Source organism: Gopherus evgoodei, chromosome 2, assembly GCF_007399415.2.
Source record: "Gopherus evgoodei ecotype Sinaloan lineage chromosome 2, rGopEvg1_v1.p, whole genome shotgun sequence".
Taxonomy (NCBI): Eukaryota; Metazoa; Chordata; order Testudines; family Testudinidae; genus Gopherus; species Gopherus evgoodei.
The window spans coordinates 272,786,454-272,802,572 of record NC_044323.1 but is presented as its reverse complement, the minus strand read 5'-3'; the positions used below and the strand labels follow the sequence as shown (position 1 = coordinate 272,802,572).

At 45.1% G+C, this 16,119-nt stretch overlaps 1 protein-coding gene across 1 annotated transcript in view; it reads left to right on the top strand.

Annotated features, from left to right (window-relative positions):
* Nucleotides 1-3,838, top strand: part of ENPP2 (ectonucleotide pyrophosphatase/phosphodiesterase 2) — a 70,497-nt gene extending 66,659 nt beyond the window's left edge. Inside the window, 1 exon segment of the mRNA XM_030553745.1 lies at nt 3,239-3,838. Coding sequence (XP_030409605.1) covers nt 3,239-3,409 — 171 coding nt within the window. The 3' untranslated portion in view covers nt 3,410-3,838.
* The last annotated feature ends 12,281 nt before the right edge of the window (nt 3,839-16,119 follow it).

Sequence of the window (16,119 nt, the reverse complement as noted above, 5' to 3'; positions counted from 1 at the left end):
GATATTTCAGTGGGGGAGGGGGTGTCCATTGCGAGATGCAGCTAGACTTAAATCTTCACATCTTTATAGTGTCTGCCTGCCATGGCATTCCAGGTGCCTCAACCAATATAGTTACAACTTAAAAATAGAACACCATTTGGGGGTTTTGTGTTTATCTGGGATTGCAGAAGCAGAGAGATGCTCTACATGTTCTATTCCTGCATTTTTTTGGGGCCAAAAGACTCTTACTCTTTTAAATCAGAGGTAAGACTGTTTATAGTGGCAGAAGCTTGGTGAAGTACAATGGACCCAGTCTGTATGGGACTTTTAAATTTTAACATCTGGATGTTTATACACGGTCCAAACATCAGGTGAGTCAGTGCACAAAACAAAGCAATGGAATACTGAATTCTGTGTGACCTGCAAGTAGCCTAGACAACTGTTTTTGGACTTCTGCCTAAACTTAATTTCTCTCCGAGAAATCTTTCCTCATGTGTTGTTCTCTATAGGCTGCCAGGAGTCTGTTTCCTGAATCAAAATATTTATAGAATCATAGAAGATTAGGGTTGGAAGAGCCCTCAAGAGGTCATCTAGTCCAACCCCCTGCTCAAAGAAGGACCAACCCCAACTAAATCATCCCAGCCAGGGTTTTGTCAAGCCAGGCCTTAAAAACTCCTAAGGAAGGAGATTCCACCACCTCCCTAGCTAACCCATTCCAGTGTTTCACCACCCTCCTAGTGAAACAGTTTTTCCTAATATCCAACCTAGACCTCCCCCACTGTAACTTGAGACCATTGTTTCTTGTTCTGTCATCTGCCACCACTGAGAACAGCCTAGCTCCATCCTCTTTGGAACCTCCCTTCAGGTAATTGAAGGCTGCTATTAAATCCACTCTCAACCTTCTCTTCTGCAGACTAAATAAGCTCAGTTCCCTCAGTCTCCCCTCAGAAGTCATGTGCCCCAGCCTCCTAATCATTTTCATTGCCCTCCGTTGGACTCTCTAATTTGTCCACATCCTTTCTGTAGTGGGTGGCCCAAAACGCGATGCAATACTCCAGATGTGGCCTCACCAGTGCCGCATAGCGGGGAATAATCACTTCCCTCAATCTGCTGGCAATGCTCCTACTCACGGAGCTCAGTATACCTTTAGCCTTCTTGGCAACAAGGGCACACTGCTGACTGTCATCCAGCTTCTCATCTGCTGTAATCCCTGGGTCGTTTTCTGCAGAACTGCTGCTTAGCCAATTGAGCCTGCTAGTGAAGGCAGAGGTCTGGACTCGATGACCTTTCAGGTCCCTTCCAGTTCTCTGAGATATACATATCTCCATATATTTTATTTATTTATGCCTTTAGCATATAAATTAATCAGGCTTGGTATTTGCTGTGCACCATTTGCGCCCTATGCTTACCGTACTGTATATATTTAGTTGTGTGCATGTACAACACTGTGTATTGTAAATGATGGCTGTTCGCTGTCTTCACGTGGCAAAAAACCACTTCTAAACTTGAAAATGTAATTGGGTAAAATGGCACTGATCCTGAGATCGCCATATCAGCTCTGTTCTTGCACCATGGTATTCCAGCTGATTCAAATGAGTGTCTGGCTGTGTCTGAACTCCAGTTCTGTAGGGATAGGTGAACTTTGTGGGGTAAAAGAAGAACAATCCTGAACCTCTCCAAAACTTTTTTTTTTCTGAGATTTAAAAACTGCTACTCTTTTCCATTGTTCATTCCTTTTTTTTTTTACATCTGGGTTCTATCTGGGGCTGAAAGATGACTTGTAAACACTTAATGAATTAAACCTCACAGCAGCCATGTACAAATACAGTGGTAGTAGTAGTCCCATTTCACCAATGGAGAAACTGAATTGCAGACACAGGCACCAACTTTCCAAAGTGCTGTGGGGAGGGGGGTGCTTGACCCCTGGCTCTATCCCAGGGCCCGCTCCCACTCTACACCTTCCCCACAGGCCCTAGATCTTGATTTGTCTTACAGACTTCTTGTTTTGGCCAGTTTCCTATTGGCATATAGAGCTAAAGGTGAAGTAGTTTTGTCTCTGAGAAATACAGCAGATCAAAACACACTGGCACTGGATCACAGAGATGTACTTTAGATCCACACTGTATGGGTATGGCTACACTCGAAACTTCAGAGCGCTGCCGCGGCAGCGCTTTGAAGTGTGAGTGTAGTCGCAGCGCCAGCGCTAGGAGAGAGCTGTCGCAGCGCTGCATGTACTCCACATCCTCATGGGGTTTAGCTTGCAGCGCTGGGAGCCGTGCTCCCAGCGCTGCGGCACTGTTTACACTGTCGCTTTACAGTGCTGTATCTTGCAGCGCTCAGGATGTGGTTTTTTTTTTTTCACACCCCTGAGCGAGAAAGTTGCAGCGCTGTAAAGCGCTAGTGTAGCCATGGCCTATAACTCTTTATTCAGTGCTTCACTTCCACGCTGTGCAAACAATCACTTCCCTCACTTATTGTCTGTCACAGAATGACCCACAAACCTCACCTCTTGCATCTCTGATATTTTTTGGTCACTTCTAACTGTTTCCTGTGGAGATTAGACATTAGTTTTTAATGGCATAGGTTTGTTTTTATTTGGGGACTTCGTCAAGTTAATGAGGAAGAGATTAGTCTCAGGACCAAACCAGAAACTAAAAACTTTTATGTAGAACTTGGTCTTGGGCAAGTTGGGCTAGTCACATGGAAGGATGATGATGAATGGCTGTCACTACTATTCTTACAGTGTGGATTTATGGAAGATTAAAATAGTAGTGTGGCATTGTTACTAGATGAGGTGAGGACATGCTGACCAGGGCTGGGGCTAAGTTTGAGATAAAGGTTCAAAGCCTAACCAGGGTTAGAACTTGTTTAGACAATCTTGTGCCAAAGCTGCAAGCTGCTTTCGTGAGATTTTGAAATAAAATGGCAGAAATATTGAGTGAGCAACAGATTTCCCAATAGCATCATCATCTGCACCCACCAGGAGATCTACAACTATGCTTGTAAGACTTCTGACCTATTGGGCCATTCCCAGGTAACTTCAACTCTTAGATGTTTTAGCCACATTTGAATCCAAATCCTAAAATTGAGACCTGACCCCAAACTATACCTCCATGTCTTGTTTATTTATCATTTAATTGACTTTGAATGGAAGAGCATGTGAAGTTCATGTGTCTGATGGAGATAGGAAAGGTACAAGACCCTTTCAAAGATCGGACAGATTCTGCACTAAAACTAAATCCAGTTGTTTTCATTTCAGAGCTCAGAGGAAGAATCCAAATGGGTTGAAGATCTCCTGAAGATGCACACCGCACGAGTGCGTGACATTGAACAAATTACTAGCTTGGACTTCTTCCGAAAGACCAGCCGAAGCTACACAGAAATTCTCTCCCTAAAGACATACTTGCATACGTTTGAAAGTGAAATTTAACTTTCTAATTTTACTCAGTGCATCCTTCTGTCAACTGGTGTATATTTTTATATTGTTTTTATATTTATTAATTTGAAACCAGGACATTAAAAATTAGTGTTTTAATTCTGTATCAAATCTTAAATATTAAGCCCTTGTGTCAGTTGTTTTGTTTCTCTAATGTTTAATGTAGGTTTGGGTTTTTAATGTGCTTGTAATACTGCAGCTTGCATCCTTAGTCACAGTTTTTAAGTGGTGCTGCAGAATCGATACTTGCATTGAGGAAATATTAATTTTCCAGTGCTCCTTTGCCACGTTTGTAGTCCTGTACTGTATATCAAAATACTGAACATGTAAAATTACATTAATTTACTGTTAACTATGTGACAAATATTTAAACCCTTTAGACAAAAAATCTTAAACATAATAAACCACACATTCAGTTTTTAATGTCTTACTTTGCTTTCCTTTCAGAGGATATTTGAGTCACTGGAAGCTGAATGCTTCAGGCTTTCTTACAAAGCTTGAGACAATTTGTCATGCTTGCAAGTGTGGTTCTGTTGTCTGAAGGTACTATGGCCCCTTTCTGATTCTAAGTGTGTAGGACATAATATGTAGTAGGCCAGGCAGTCAATACTGGCCAGTTTCAGTGGAGGGTAGGCAAGGAGCCCAAGTGGTATCATCAGTCCTCTTTCCCGAAACACACAAGATCACCATATACATGCTGCAATTTTGGTGCTCTCTGGCCACGCCTCTTTTAACACAGGCAGAGGAAGGATGAAAAAAGGAGCCACTCTTGATAACATCACTCCCCCCCCCCCCTGCAAACCAATATGTTTTAAAGGTGTCTCCATAAGCATTTATTCCTATGGAAACCTGCTTTGTCCACCCCCGCAACCAGGTGCTGAAGGTTGATGAGACAGGCAGGAGTCCAATGGAAGTTCCAATGCCAAAGAAAACCAGCAATTATCATGGAAGACGACCCCTAGCTCTTCATGCAGATGACCCAAGATCTGCAGAATTTTCCCATATATTTTGGGGAGGATGTTTTGGGGTCCCTCTTCCTGCTCTCACTATGCAAGGAAGGTAAGCACCACAACTTTGTGCACACACAACTGCATGGTACCTTGAACTCTGTACACTTATACTACGGTTCGGTTCTGCTTTTAAAAAATGGGCTTTGTCAAGATGGCAGCTTGGGTCCTTTATTTATCATGTGTCTCTGACTTCCAGATCCAATTTGTTTACTTTGCAAGTAGATTTGTTCTAACTGACAAGTACCCCAAACTCTCCCAGGGCTTAGTCAAGCTGGATTCTTTCCTTCTCGTAAATCATCACCAGTAACTGCCCAATTTAGCCTGTAAAACCTGTTGGCAACAGTGCCTTCATAACACCTGTGTAAACCCACATACAGTTAATGGGGTTGCCCAGGTGTCTCTGGGAGCACAATTCTAAAATGATGGTATTGACTCTGTAATACACCCAGGTATAAGCAAGGGCTTAATATGATTGTCAGAGCTTCTATTGTTGGTCTGGAACATGAGACATGAAGTATCCAGATTAAGCTACAAACCCGGGCTTAGCTTGTATGGATGGCAAGCGGTGCTCAAGTCAAATACAGAGGGGTGGCTTGAGCAAAGCTGAACTGGAGATTAATGGTAAACAACACAGACTGAACCCCATGCTGCTGTTCTTAGAAAACTGTTCTTCAGGGTAGAGTGGGATTTCAATCTCTGTGGAGGCTTGCCGTATTTCTCTTACACAAATGCATGGCTAAGCATGTTGGGGAAAGAGGGAGCATGTTTTGGACTGAAGATGGATAGATGGCTTTGGGTGAGGGATATGCATAAACAGATTAGTGCAAATCTACTGATAAGAGCCAGTTTTGAGAGTGTTTTTTTTTTGGGGGGGGGGTGTCAGGTTTTTATGACCTCATGGTAGCAATCTGCACCTTGGGAGGCAAGTGTGGGGATAAACTGAAACCATTGTTTTTCAAACAACCTATGGTTAATATTTCCATTGATCTTTTCTGAAGATAATACTTGCAGTACTTTTCAACAATCCAAGAGTCAGGTCTCTGTCTTCTAATACAGATGCCAAAGTCAGCTTAATTTATCAATTAACATAACATTAGCATTTTAATAGGGAAGACTTTCAGATGAAGTACTAATAATTGTAATGAAATAAGTGCACATTGCTTTGTTTGAGAAACATTCTATTCTTGCAACATAAAAGTTGTCTCTTGTGGTTGTCTGGTAGCATTGGAAGTATTTTATTTTTCTGTAGGCCACAGGCAGGGCTTTATGCCACCACCAACTTTAATTTCTTGCATGTCCTACAAAGGACATGCAAGATTGAAAACAGTTTCAAGTTAAGATGTCCCTGAAACTGATGACGATGATTATATAATTTGAATGCCTATAAACTGAATCTAAGACCACCAATACTGTGAGTTTGATCTTCAGGTTGATTTTTTAATGATGTAATCCCTTTACATTTTCTCCAAATGAAAAATACACTGAGATATAACCATGGAGTACTAGATCTCTAAAAACATTCTGCTTTAGGCACCAGTTGAAGAAATGACTGCCTGGGTCCCTGCTCTTGTATTTTAATTTCATTGAACAATGGTGGCTTAAAGATCTCTGTGTAGAGAAATGTGAAATTTAACTGCTCATTTCACATTGTCAAAATATGCAGTGCTTTAGCTTCCATTGTGTTGGCAGCAGGAAAGGATATTCACACCTTACCCTAAACTTTTTATAGCTGTTAAATGTTAACTGGAGTCCATTACCGAGGTGGCCGCATTTGAGTAATGGGTGTGGTGACTTCTGAGTATAAAATACTACTTTTGTGATGAAAGGCGCTATGTGAATGTAAGGGTTTGGCTACACTGGAGAGTTGCAGCACTGGTGGTGGGTTTACAGAGCTGCAGCTTACTCACCATCCACACTTGCAAGGCACATACAGCACTGCATCTCCCTGGCTGCAGCGCTGGCTGTACTCCTGCTCTGCCTGGGGTATAACAATTGCAGCGCTGGTGATGCAGCACTGCTCCGCCAGTGTGGCCAACAAAAGCGCTGTAATTGGCCTCCAGAGGTATTTGGAGGTATCCCAGAATGCCTGTTCAGCCACTCTGCTCATCAGTTTGCACTCTACTGCCCTGGCCTCAGGTGACCTGCCCTTTAAATGCCCTGGGAATTTTAAAAATCCCCTTCCTGTTTGCACTCCATACCTGGCTGAGCAATCAGTGAATCTTTCCAGGTGACCATGCCTCCACATGCCAAACGAGCCCCAGCTTGGAGTAATGGCGAGTTGCTGGACCTCATCAGTGTTTGGGGGGAGGAAGCTGTGCAGTCGCAGCTGTGCTTCAGCTGTAGGAATTACAATACCTATGGGCAGATATCAAAGGACATGCTGGAAAGGGGCCATTACTGGGACGCGCTGCAGTGCAGGGTTAAAGTGAAGGAGCTGTGGGGTGCCTATTGCAAAGCCCGTGAGGGAAACCGCCACTGTGACACTGCCCCCATGACCTGCCATTTTTACAAGGAGCTGGACGCAATACATGGGGGTGACCCAACTGGCAATCCAACGACAACGATGGGGTGGGGGGAAGAGGGGGAGGGGGAGGAAACTGAGACTGAGGGTACTGGGGTGGGGGGATACACCCCGGAGTCCCAGGAGCTCTTCTCAAGCCAGGAGGAAGGTAGCCAGTCGCAGCAGCCGGTACTTGGTGAAGGACAAGCAGAGGAGCGGGTTACTGGTCAGCAGCTTTTAGTTTCAGGATGGAAATGTGGTCTATCACATCGCGATAATCGGCCTCAGTAATCTCTTCAAAAGTTTCAGCCAGAGCATGGGCAATGCGCTAGTTTATAGGGAGAGCCACTGTGGTCCTTGTCCCAGTCAGGCTAACGCATCCGCGCCATTGTGCCGCGGGGGGTGGGGGGACCATTGCTGCACACAGACAAGCTGCATAGGGGCCAGGGCAGAATCCACATTGCTGTAGAAGACCCTCCCACTCTTCCCAGGTGACCCACAGCAGCGAGATATCTTCCAGGGTTAACTCCTGTGGAAAATGATGGGAGAGTGTTCATTGTAGATGCCCCCTGCAGCAGTTTGCTTTCCCCAATGCACAGAAACCCTTGCACATCCCTGAAGCAATCAGTCCCCCTTACTCACCATTTCATGGCTCCTGTGGGTTATGTGCACTCTGTTTGGTATGGGAAAAGTATGCTAAAGTGAAGATTGTAAACTCCTTCACTGTGTGGGAATAACTATCTGGGTGAGATTATAAACAATGCTGCCTCTGTTAACTGTTGCCATTTTTTGCCTTTCGAAAAGTGTCCTTGATTACTCTACTGCCCATATCATCCACTGCTCAGAGGCTACACAACCTCAGGAAGAAGCCGCAAAAAAGCAAAGACGACATGCTGAAAGCAGTTATGGATCACTCTGCCAGAGAGAATAAAGAAATGCAGGACTGGAGGAAAAAACTGCAGGACTGGAGGGAAAGGGAAAGCTGGATCCGCCAGAGAAATGCAGCAGCTAAGAAGAAAAGCACAAAGCAGCTGATAAGCATCCTGACACGCCAAGCGGACTCTATCCAGTCACTCGTAGCCATGCAGGCAGAGCACTACTGTGCCAGCCCCACCCGGTCCTAAAGCTCTTTCCCTTGTGCCCCAATGTCAGCTCCAAACCCCCTTCCCCAGCATCCAGGTTCTTACCACCACCAGCTGCCCCCAACACCTGTATGTTCACCAACCAGCCCTGAGAACTACGACCTTACCCTCTGCACTCAACCCCCATCACCATGCAGTATTTTCATCCTGAAGTGCAGCAGTCATTGCACAGCACTCCAGACAGGATATATTCAAACCTGTGACTGTACTGTTCACCCCCCACCCCCCTGCCCTTTTAGGTTCCCAAAATGTTGTGTGTCTGTCAAGAAAGTTATTTTCTTTTCAATAAACAAATTCTTGGCTTTGAAAACAGTCTTCATTATTGCAGAAAGTGAAAGATATCGTAGCCCAGGAAAGAAACAGGCACTGCAAATCATTTTAGGAAAAACAAATTCCTACTAACATTGTAACCACTGCACTTTACTCCTGTGCAAGGCACCAAACATTACTGTTGGTTTTCAGCCTCAAATTCCTCCCTCAAGGCATCTCTAATCCTTGCAGCCCTGTGCTGGGCCTCTCTAGTAGCCCTGCTCTCTGGCTGTGCAAATTCAGCCTCCAGGTGTTGAACCTCGGAGGTCCATTCCTGACTGAATGTTTCACCCTTCCCTTCACAAATATTATGGAGGGTACAGCACGTGGATAGAACAGAAGGGATGCTGCTTTCCCCCAAGTCTAGCTTCCCATACAGAGATCGCCAGCGCCTTTTTAAACGGCCAAAAGCACACTCCACAGTCATTCGGCACCAGCTCAGCCTGTAGTTGAACCGGTCCTTGCTCCTGTCAAGCTTCCCTGTATACGGTTTCATGAGCTAAGACATTAATGGGTAAGCGGGGTCTCCAAGGATCACAATGGGCATTTCAACGTCCCCTACTGTGATCTTCCGATCTGGGAAAAAAGTCCCGGCCTGCAGCTTCCTGAACAGGCCACTGTTCCAACAGATGTGTGCATCATGCACCTTTCCAGGCCAGCCTGTGTTAATGTCAATGAAAGGCCCACAGTGATCCACAAGCGCCTGGAGGACCATAGAGAAATACACCTTCCGATTAATGTACTGGGATGCTAGGTGGGGTGGTGCTAGAGTAGGAATATGCGTCCCATCTATCGCCCCTCCACAGTTAGGGAAACCCATTTGTGCAAAGCCATCCACAATGTCATGCCCGTTCCCCAGAGTCACGGTTCTTCTTAGCAGGATGCGATTAATGGCCCTGCAAACTTGCATCAACACGATTCCAACGGTTGACTTTCCCACTCCAAACTGGTTCCCGACCGATCGGTAGCTGTCTGGAGTTGCCAGTTTCCAGATTGCAATAGCCACCCACTTCTCCACCGGCAGGGCAGCTCTCAATCTTGTGTCCTTGCACCGCAGGGTGGGGGCGAGCTCAGCACACAGTCCCAGGAAAGTGGCTTTTCTCATCCGAAAGTTCTGCAGCCACTGCTCATCATCCCAGACTTCCATGACGATGTGATCCCACCACTCAGTGCTTGTTTCCCGAGCCCAAAAGCGGCGTTCCACGGTGCTGAGCATTTCCATGACTGCAACAAGCAATTTAGTGTCATATGCGTCAGGTGACTCGATATCATCGTCAGACTCCTCACTGTCACTTTGGAGCTGAAGGAATAGCTCAACTGCCAAACGTGATGCGCTGGCGAGACTCGTCAGCATACTCCCCAGCAGTTCGGGCTCCATTTCCCACAGAAATCGCGCTGCACAGAAACCGTTGGGAGAGTCACAATGGCACCAAACGTGGACAGAAAAACAGTGACTGCTGGGATGTGAAGCGATGCATCATGGGGCATTGGGACAGGAAGCGGAATGACCCGCACCCTTCCTTCCCCTTCCCACAACCCACGGCGCCAAAATGGGACGAGGTGCTCTGTGGGATAGCTGCCCATAATGCACCACTCCCAACAGCACTGCAAATGCTGCTAATGTGGCCACACTGCAGCACTGGTAGCTGTCAGTGTGGCCACACTGCAGTGCTTTCCCTACACAGCTGTATGAAGACAGCTGTAACTCCCAGCGCTGTACAGCTCCAAGTGTAGCCATACCCTTAGACTTTTTTAGAACAGAACTGAAACTTTGAAAAGCTCCTCTAGAACTCTAAGGCCATGTCTACACTTACAGTTTTGCAGCGCTGGTAGTTACAGCTGTGTTCGTACAGCTGTGTAGGGCCAGCGCTGCAGTGTGGCCACACTGACAGCTACCAGCGCTGCAGTGTGGCCACATTTGCAGCACTTGCAGCGCTGTTGGGAGTGGTGCATTGTGGGCAGCTATCCCAGCATTCAAGTGGCTGCAACGTGCTTTTCAAAAGAGGGGGATGGGGTGGAATGTGACAGGGAGCGTGGAGGAGATAGACAGAATGGATTTTTGGAGTTGACACTGTTCTCAGCTCCCTGCCTTGCAAGTTCTAAGGACTGGAAGACACACAGTGCCTACCTTCAATCATTTTAAAAGTTCTAAGTCCCTTCCCCCACTCCTCTCTCATTCACTAAATGCAAATTATGTACTTCTAAATACCCGTCAGACCAGATAAGCAACTGCTCAACACTGACTTCCCCCTCCCCCTCTGCCGTGTGAGAGTGCTGTTTCTCTCTTCAAGCAAACAGCTGTGAACATTCCAAAGTAATTCCTCTGCCTGCCTCCGCTCGCTCAGCAAACAGGAGCTGTGTTTGTTTTTTAAATAAGTAGTTTGGCTGAACTCCGAGCTCTCCCTTTCTTCTGGTTTGTTGTGGACAGGAATTCTGGGATACCTCCTTCTACCCCGGAGGTCAATAAAAGCGCTGGTGGGCATCCACACTTGCTGACCAGCGCTGGATCACCAGCGCTGGAATCCCTACACCCGAGGCTCGACCGGGTGTACAACCAGCGCTGCAACCAGGGAGTTGCAACGCTGGCCGTGCTTTGCAAGTGTGGCCACATCCTAAGTTGCAGCGCTGTAACCCCCTCACCAGCGCTGCAACTCTCTAGTGTAGCCATGGCCTAAGGTGTAACAATCCTGCTGGAGGAAGACTAAACATTTTAAAGCTAACTTTTAATTTCCCTATTGCTTCTCTTAAGAAAAGTAGCCAATTTATTGCAACCCAGTGGAAAGCCCTCTTGCATTCCGCTCCCTTTGGGCCATTTTGAAAACATGCATAAAATACCTCGTGTGTCTTGCGCTTCCCTTTCCATCACAAATGTGAAGGTGTTACTTTCAAAGTTCTTATATTGCCGTGGCTTATGTTGTGTACAGAGTGGTCACTATCAGGAAAATGAATGTTGAATTTGCTATCCAAGTGCATAAAATGTCCTATGTGGTGGTACTTAGTGTTGGAATGCATTACACACATGCAGAACATTGGGTTGAGTTACAAGTATAATTACTGGATTTTCCTGTGAATATACACCTTTACCTTGATATAACGCTGTCCTCGGGAGCCAAAAAATCTTACTGCGTTATAGGTGAAACCACATTCTATCTAACTTGATTTGATCCGCTGGAGCGCGCTATCCTGTCCCCCTTAGAGCGCTGCTTTACCACGTTATATCCGAATTTGTATTATATCGGCTGGTATTATTGGGAGGCAGTCCAGACCTTGAGGAATTGTAAGGCATTGAAAACTGCAGATACCTTGCATATTAAACTGTTTTTCAGCTATAAGAAAAATCTTCCTTAGATTGTAGAGCTGGTCAGAAATGGGAATTTCAGTTCTGCAGAAAATTCTCATATTTTTCCATGCCAAAGCCAAAAAATGCCTGCAAAATGAAAATTCTGAGATTTCAGTTTGAGATGATCAAAATGTGTTGCTTCGAGAAGTTAAAATGTTTTACTCTGACTTAAAATTTTGACCCATTTCAGTTGGACTCAGAAATCGAAATGGTAAAATTAGTGCAAAACATTTTACCTTATTGAAATGACATGTTCTGATTTCCCCCTCTGCCTGTGAAATTTTCAGTCAGCATGTTCCTAGGAAAATGCTGAACAGTTTCACCCCAGTGCTGGCCATATTTCAGTAATGGGAGAAAGATTTCCTATATTATATGCAGATTCTAAAGTGCTTTGGGCTCCCTATGGGAGAAAAGGACTATTAAAATGTTATCAGTAGCTCCACACCATATAATGGGTCTACTCCCAAGAGTGAAGTTACATGCATAAATGTTTGCAAGATCAACCTTGCTGTACGGCTGCAGGTGATTAGAGGGCTTGTTTTGTATAGTCCCCAACCTCTCAATGATTTATTTACAATGGAATATGTCAGCGCATCTTTAGATGGAATGCAGCTCTTGACATGTAAAATCCTTCAAAAAGCACGTGATTTCATATCTTGCAGCCATCAACTGTTTCAGGATAAGCACAGAATCTTGAATTCAGGAGTTGGCAGGATCTGTACTGTAAGGAAAGGGGAGGAAGGCCTGACTCGTGAGAGATCTTGTTTTAGAACAGCTGGATTTGTGGTATTTGTGTGCACTTGTATTATGTCACTTTTTTAAAATTTTAGAGTTCAGTTACCTTTGAATTCACCTTTTTAAGGAAGCACTGCCATCTTCTCTTAAGAAACCACGCAGCTCAGGTGGACCATTCTCTGTTGGAGGATGCTGCTTTGGATATATTGCTCACAACTCCAAGACTGAATGGGAAACCCTTTTTTTCTTTAAGAACTTTTCATAGGCCCTGTCTATTGTGCCCATCTCTAGAGAGTTGAGCTGCTGCACATTTTTTGACATTTTGGGCGACTGCTAGAGAATTTTAATGCTCCTAGAAGTAGTTTTGTGGCAGGTATTGCAGATCTGCTAAAGTACCTCTGATCTACAAGAGTCTGGTAATGTTTTCACTTAGAGCAGTGTATTTCATCTAGGGATCTTCTGCTGCTTTTACAGTTGTGAATTAATTTTTACCCCATTCCTGCAGGGTAGCTATTATCTCTGTTTTATAGATGGGGAAACTGAGGCACAAAGAGGTTGTCATTTGTTCAAGGCTGTGCATTCAACACACCTGCAGTGAGCTGTGAATAGTTCTATGCAGGAGGCTAGAATACAATTCTTCTGTTTTCATGCCCAGATCATTGCAATCCTAAACCTCTCCAGGGCAGAATTGCCAAGGGTGAGAAAAGCATGTAGTAGTAATTCTATAAAGTGGAAAGTTGAGAGAGGAAAATATATTCCTCATGTGACTTAAATCAAATTTAAATGCAGGATTCCAGAGGCAAAAGCCTAGTACATTGAGTACAGTAAATTAGTGCTGGTTTAAGCCTTAGTGGGGCCTGTAGTCAATCCAACCAAACAACAAATCAAAGCCTTAGTAACAATCCAGGCTCCAGCGTGGATGCCAGCATTTTGTAGTGGTGTGGTTGTCTGGGTATCTTTAGATGCAGACTTGGTGGACCTATAGCCTCCAGCCCAGCCGAGATCTGTGGATTTTACTTTGGAATGCCCTAGAGCTAATGCACCATTTCTGATGTATGGAATATGTGCTGATAAGAAAAGTATATATATTGTGAGAATAAAGCTTCCAGCAAATGGATGATAATCTATTAACTGGGCAGCTTCAAAGTGGGGCCATATGTGGTTGGTGTGTTTAAAGTTCAGCCCTCATTCAAGACAGGAGAAAAGGTATTTTAAACACTGTGGAAAAAAACCTAATCTAGTTTCTTCTTTGCACTTGTTGTGTAAATACAAGATAAGAACAGTATTCCCAAGGTTACTGCAAACAGCCCATCACTACAGAGTACAAGCTAACATTTACCAAATGTATGTTGACATAAAAAGCAGCATTTCTGCAGTAAAATGCGGTAAACAAAACCACTTGTTTCTTTTCATTTATAAGTCAAAAGTTTTAACCAATGATATGTAAACTGTTTAAATATTTTACTGAATCTCAGTGCACAAAGAACAGTCTCTCGAAACTTTTCCTCTTGCATAATGTTGTGTCCACAACTCATGCATACAGTAGTTATTTTTAGGGCTGTCAAGCGATTAAAATTAATCATGATTAATTGTGAGATTAAAAAAAGTAATTACAGGTTTAATTGCAGTGTTAAACAATAGTAGAATACCATTTAAAATTTTTTGCAGTTCTTTTTATTTTCAAATATGGGCTGAAGGCTCGGGGCTGCAGCCCCAGTTGGGGTACTGGGCTGGGGGTGCTAGGCTTCAGCCCAGTTGGGGTGTTGGGGCGTCAGACTCCAGACTTCAGCCGCTCTCCCCCACTGCCGATGACTCCTTCCCTGCTCCGAGGTATGTGATTAATGCGTTAAATTACCTCGCTAATTTTCTTTTCAGTTAATCCCAGGCATTAACTGTGATTAATTGACAGCCCTAGTTATTTTGAAGCATAACATCATTATTATTATTATTATTATTTTCTGAATCTGCTGGTCAAAAGGCCGATAAAGGTCATTGGGATTTGTCGTGCACATTTCACCATAGGCAACCTAGCAGGTGAAGAAATAAAACTAATATTAATAGTAGATTTGCAAGCTGTAATTGATTGACCCTGCAAATGGAACTTGTTAGAAAACGTTGGAATCCTTGACCAAAATGACGAATGTTCTTGATGAGAATTTACCTTGGAACTGTTTGTCAGAAGCTAAGAATGGGCGACGGGATGGATCACTCAATGATTGCCTCTTCTGTTCATTCCCTCTTAGATGCCTGGCATTGGCTACTGTCGGAAGACCAGATACTGGGCTAGATGGACCTTTGTTTTTAGGTTAGCTGTAAAATTTAATGAACAGTTCTGTTTGCAGCACAAGAAGAGAGAGAATCTAGCACTGACTGATGGGGTGGGGGAAGGGGAGAAAATTGGAATGAAGGGGAGAGGAGAGACATGGGGGGGTGAACCCCCGATCAGGAAAACTAGCCCCAGGTCCTGCCTCTTCTGCCTTAGCCTGCTTCTGAGCCCTGTCCTTATAGACTGCTAGCCCCCACTTTCTACCGAGCAGGATCTGACTCCAAGGACAGGGCTATGCAGCCAGGATCATGGCCACTTAGGGGAGAAAGAGCAAATAAGGTTAAAAAAATAAACTTTTAATTTTTTTCCAGGGGAAAATGTATTTTGTCTAGAAACTACCCACATTTGAAAAGTGAAATTAGGGTTAACAATTGGCCTAGAGGTAGCATTTCTCAAATAGACACCGTGGCTGCATGCAGCCACTAGAGGCTCTTCTCGTGGCCACAGTCTCCTGGGCTGTGATGGGGAAGCAAAGCCATGCCCCCCCCTTCCTGTTGCTCCTGGTTGCCCTGCCCCTCTCTGGAGACATCTGGGGAGCAACGCGGGAGGACCAGGCAGCCAGTGAGTTTTCCACCATCCCTGGGATGGTGCCAGGGCCGGCTCCAGGCACCAGCGAAGGAAGCAGGAGCTTGGGGCAGCCAATGGAAAGGAGTGGCACGTCCAGGGCTTTGGTGGCAATTCAGGGGCTGGTCCCTCAGCCCCTCTCTTCCTCTTTGAGCTGTTGCCAAAGTGTCGCCAAAGAGGAAGAGGGAGCGAAGTACCCGCTGCCAAATTCCTGCTGAAGAATGAAGCGGAGCAATTGAGCTGCGCTGATTGGCTCTTTTTTTTTTCCCCGCTTCGCCACTTGGAGTGGCAAAAAAGCTGGAGCCAGCCCTGGATGATGCGGCTCAGGCTTTGGGCTTCAGCCCTGGCATGGCAGCAGGCTTTGGCAGTGGGGCTTCAGGTGCCAGCTTCAGAGTCCACCCATGCAGCTTCGAGCTCTGTCCCCGGGCCCTGGCCACAAGGCTTCAGGTTCTGGCTCCCTGCTACCTCCCCCAGCCACCCACTCCCATTGCCCCAGGTGCCCAATGCCTCCTCTGTCCCCTGATCTGGGGCTTAATTTGTCCCCAGGCTTGCCAGAGCTGAGTAAGTCTGCTGTGAAAAGTGATACTTATGTTACCACTTTTCACAACAGACTTACTAGCTAGCAATCAATTACAATGATTTGGACATGCATGTGTACATATTTATTTGTTTTTCCTAAAGCTAATTTGAGCTGCCACCAGCAAGAGTTAGCAGCTGCACTCTTGAGGCCACCAAATAATTTGTCCTGAGAACACCTAAAGTTTTCAATATGTAAAAG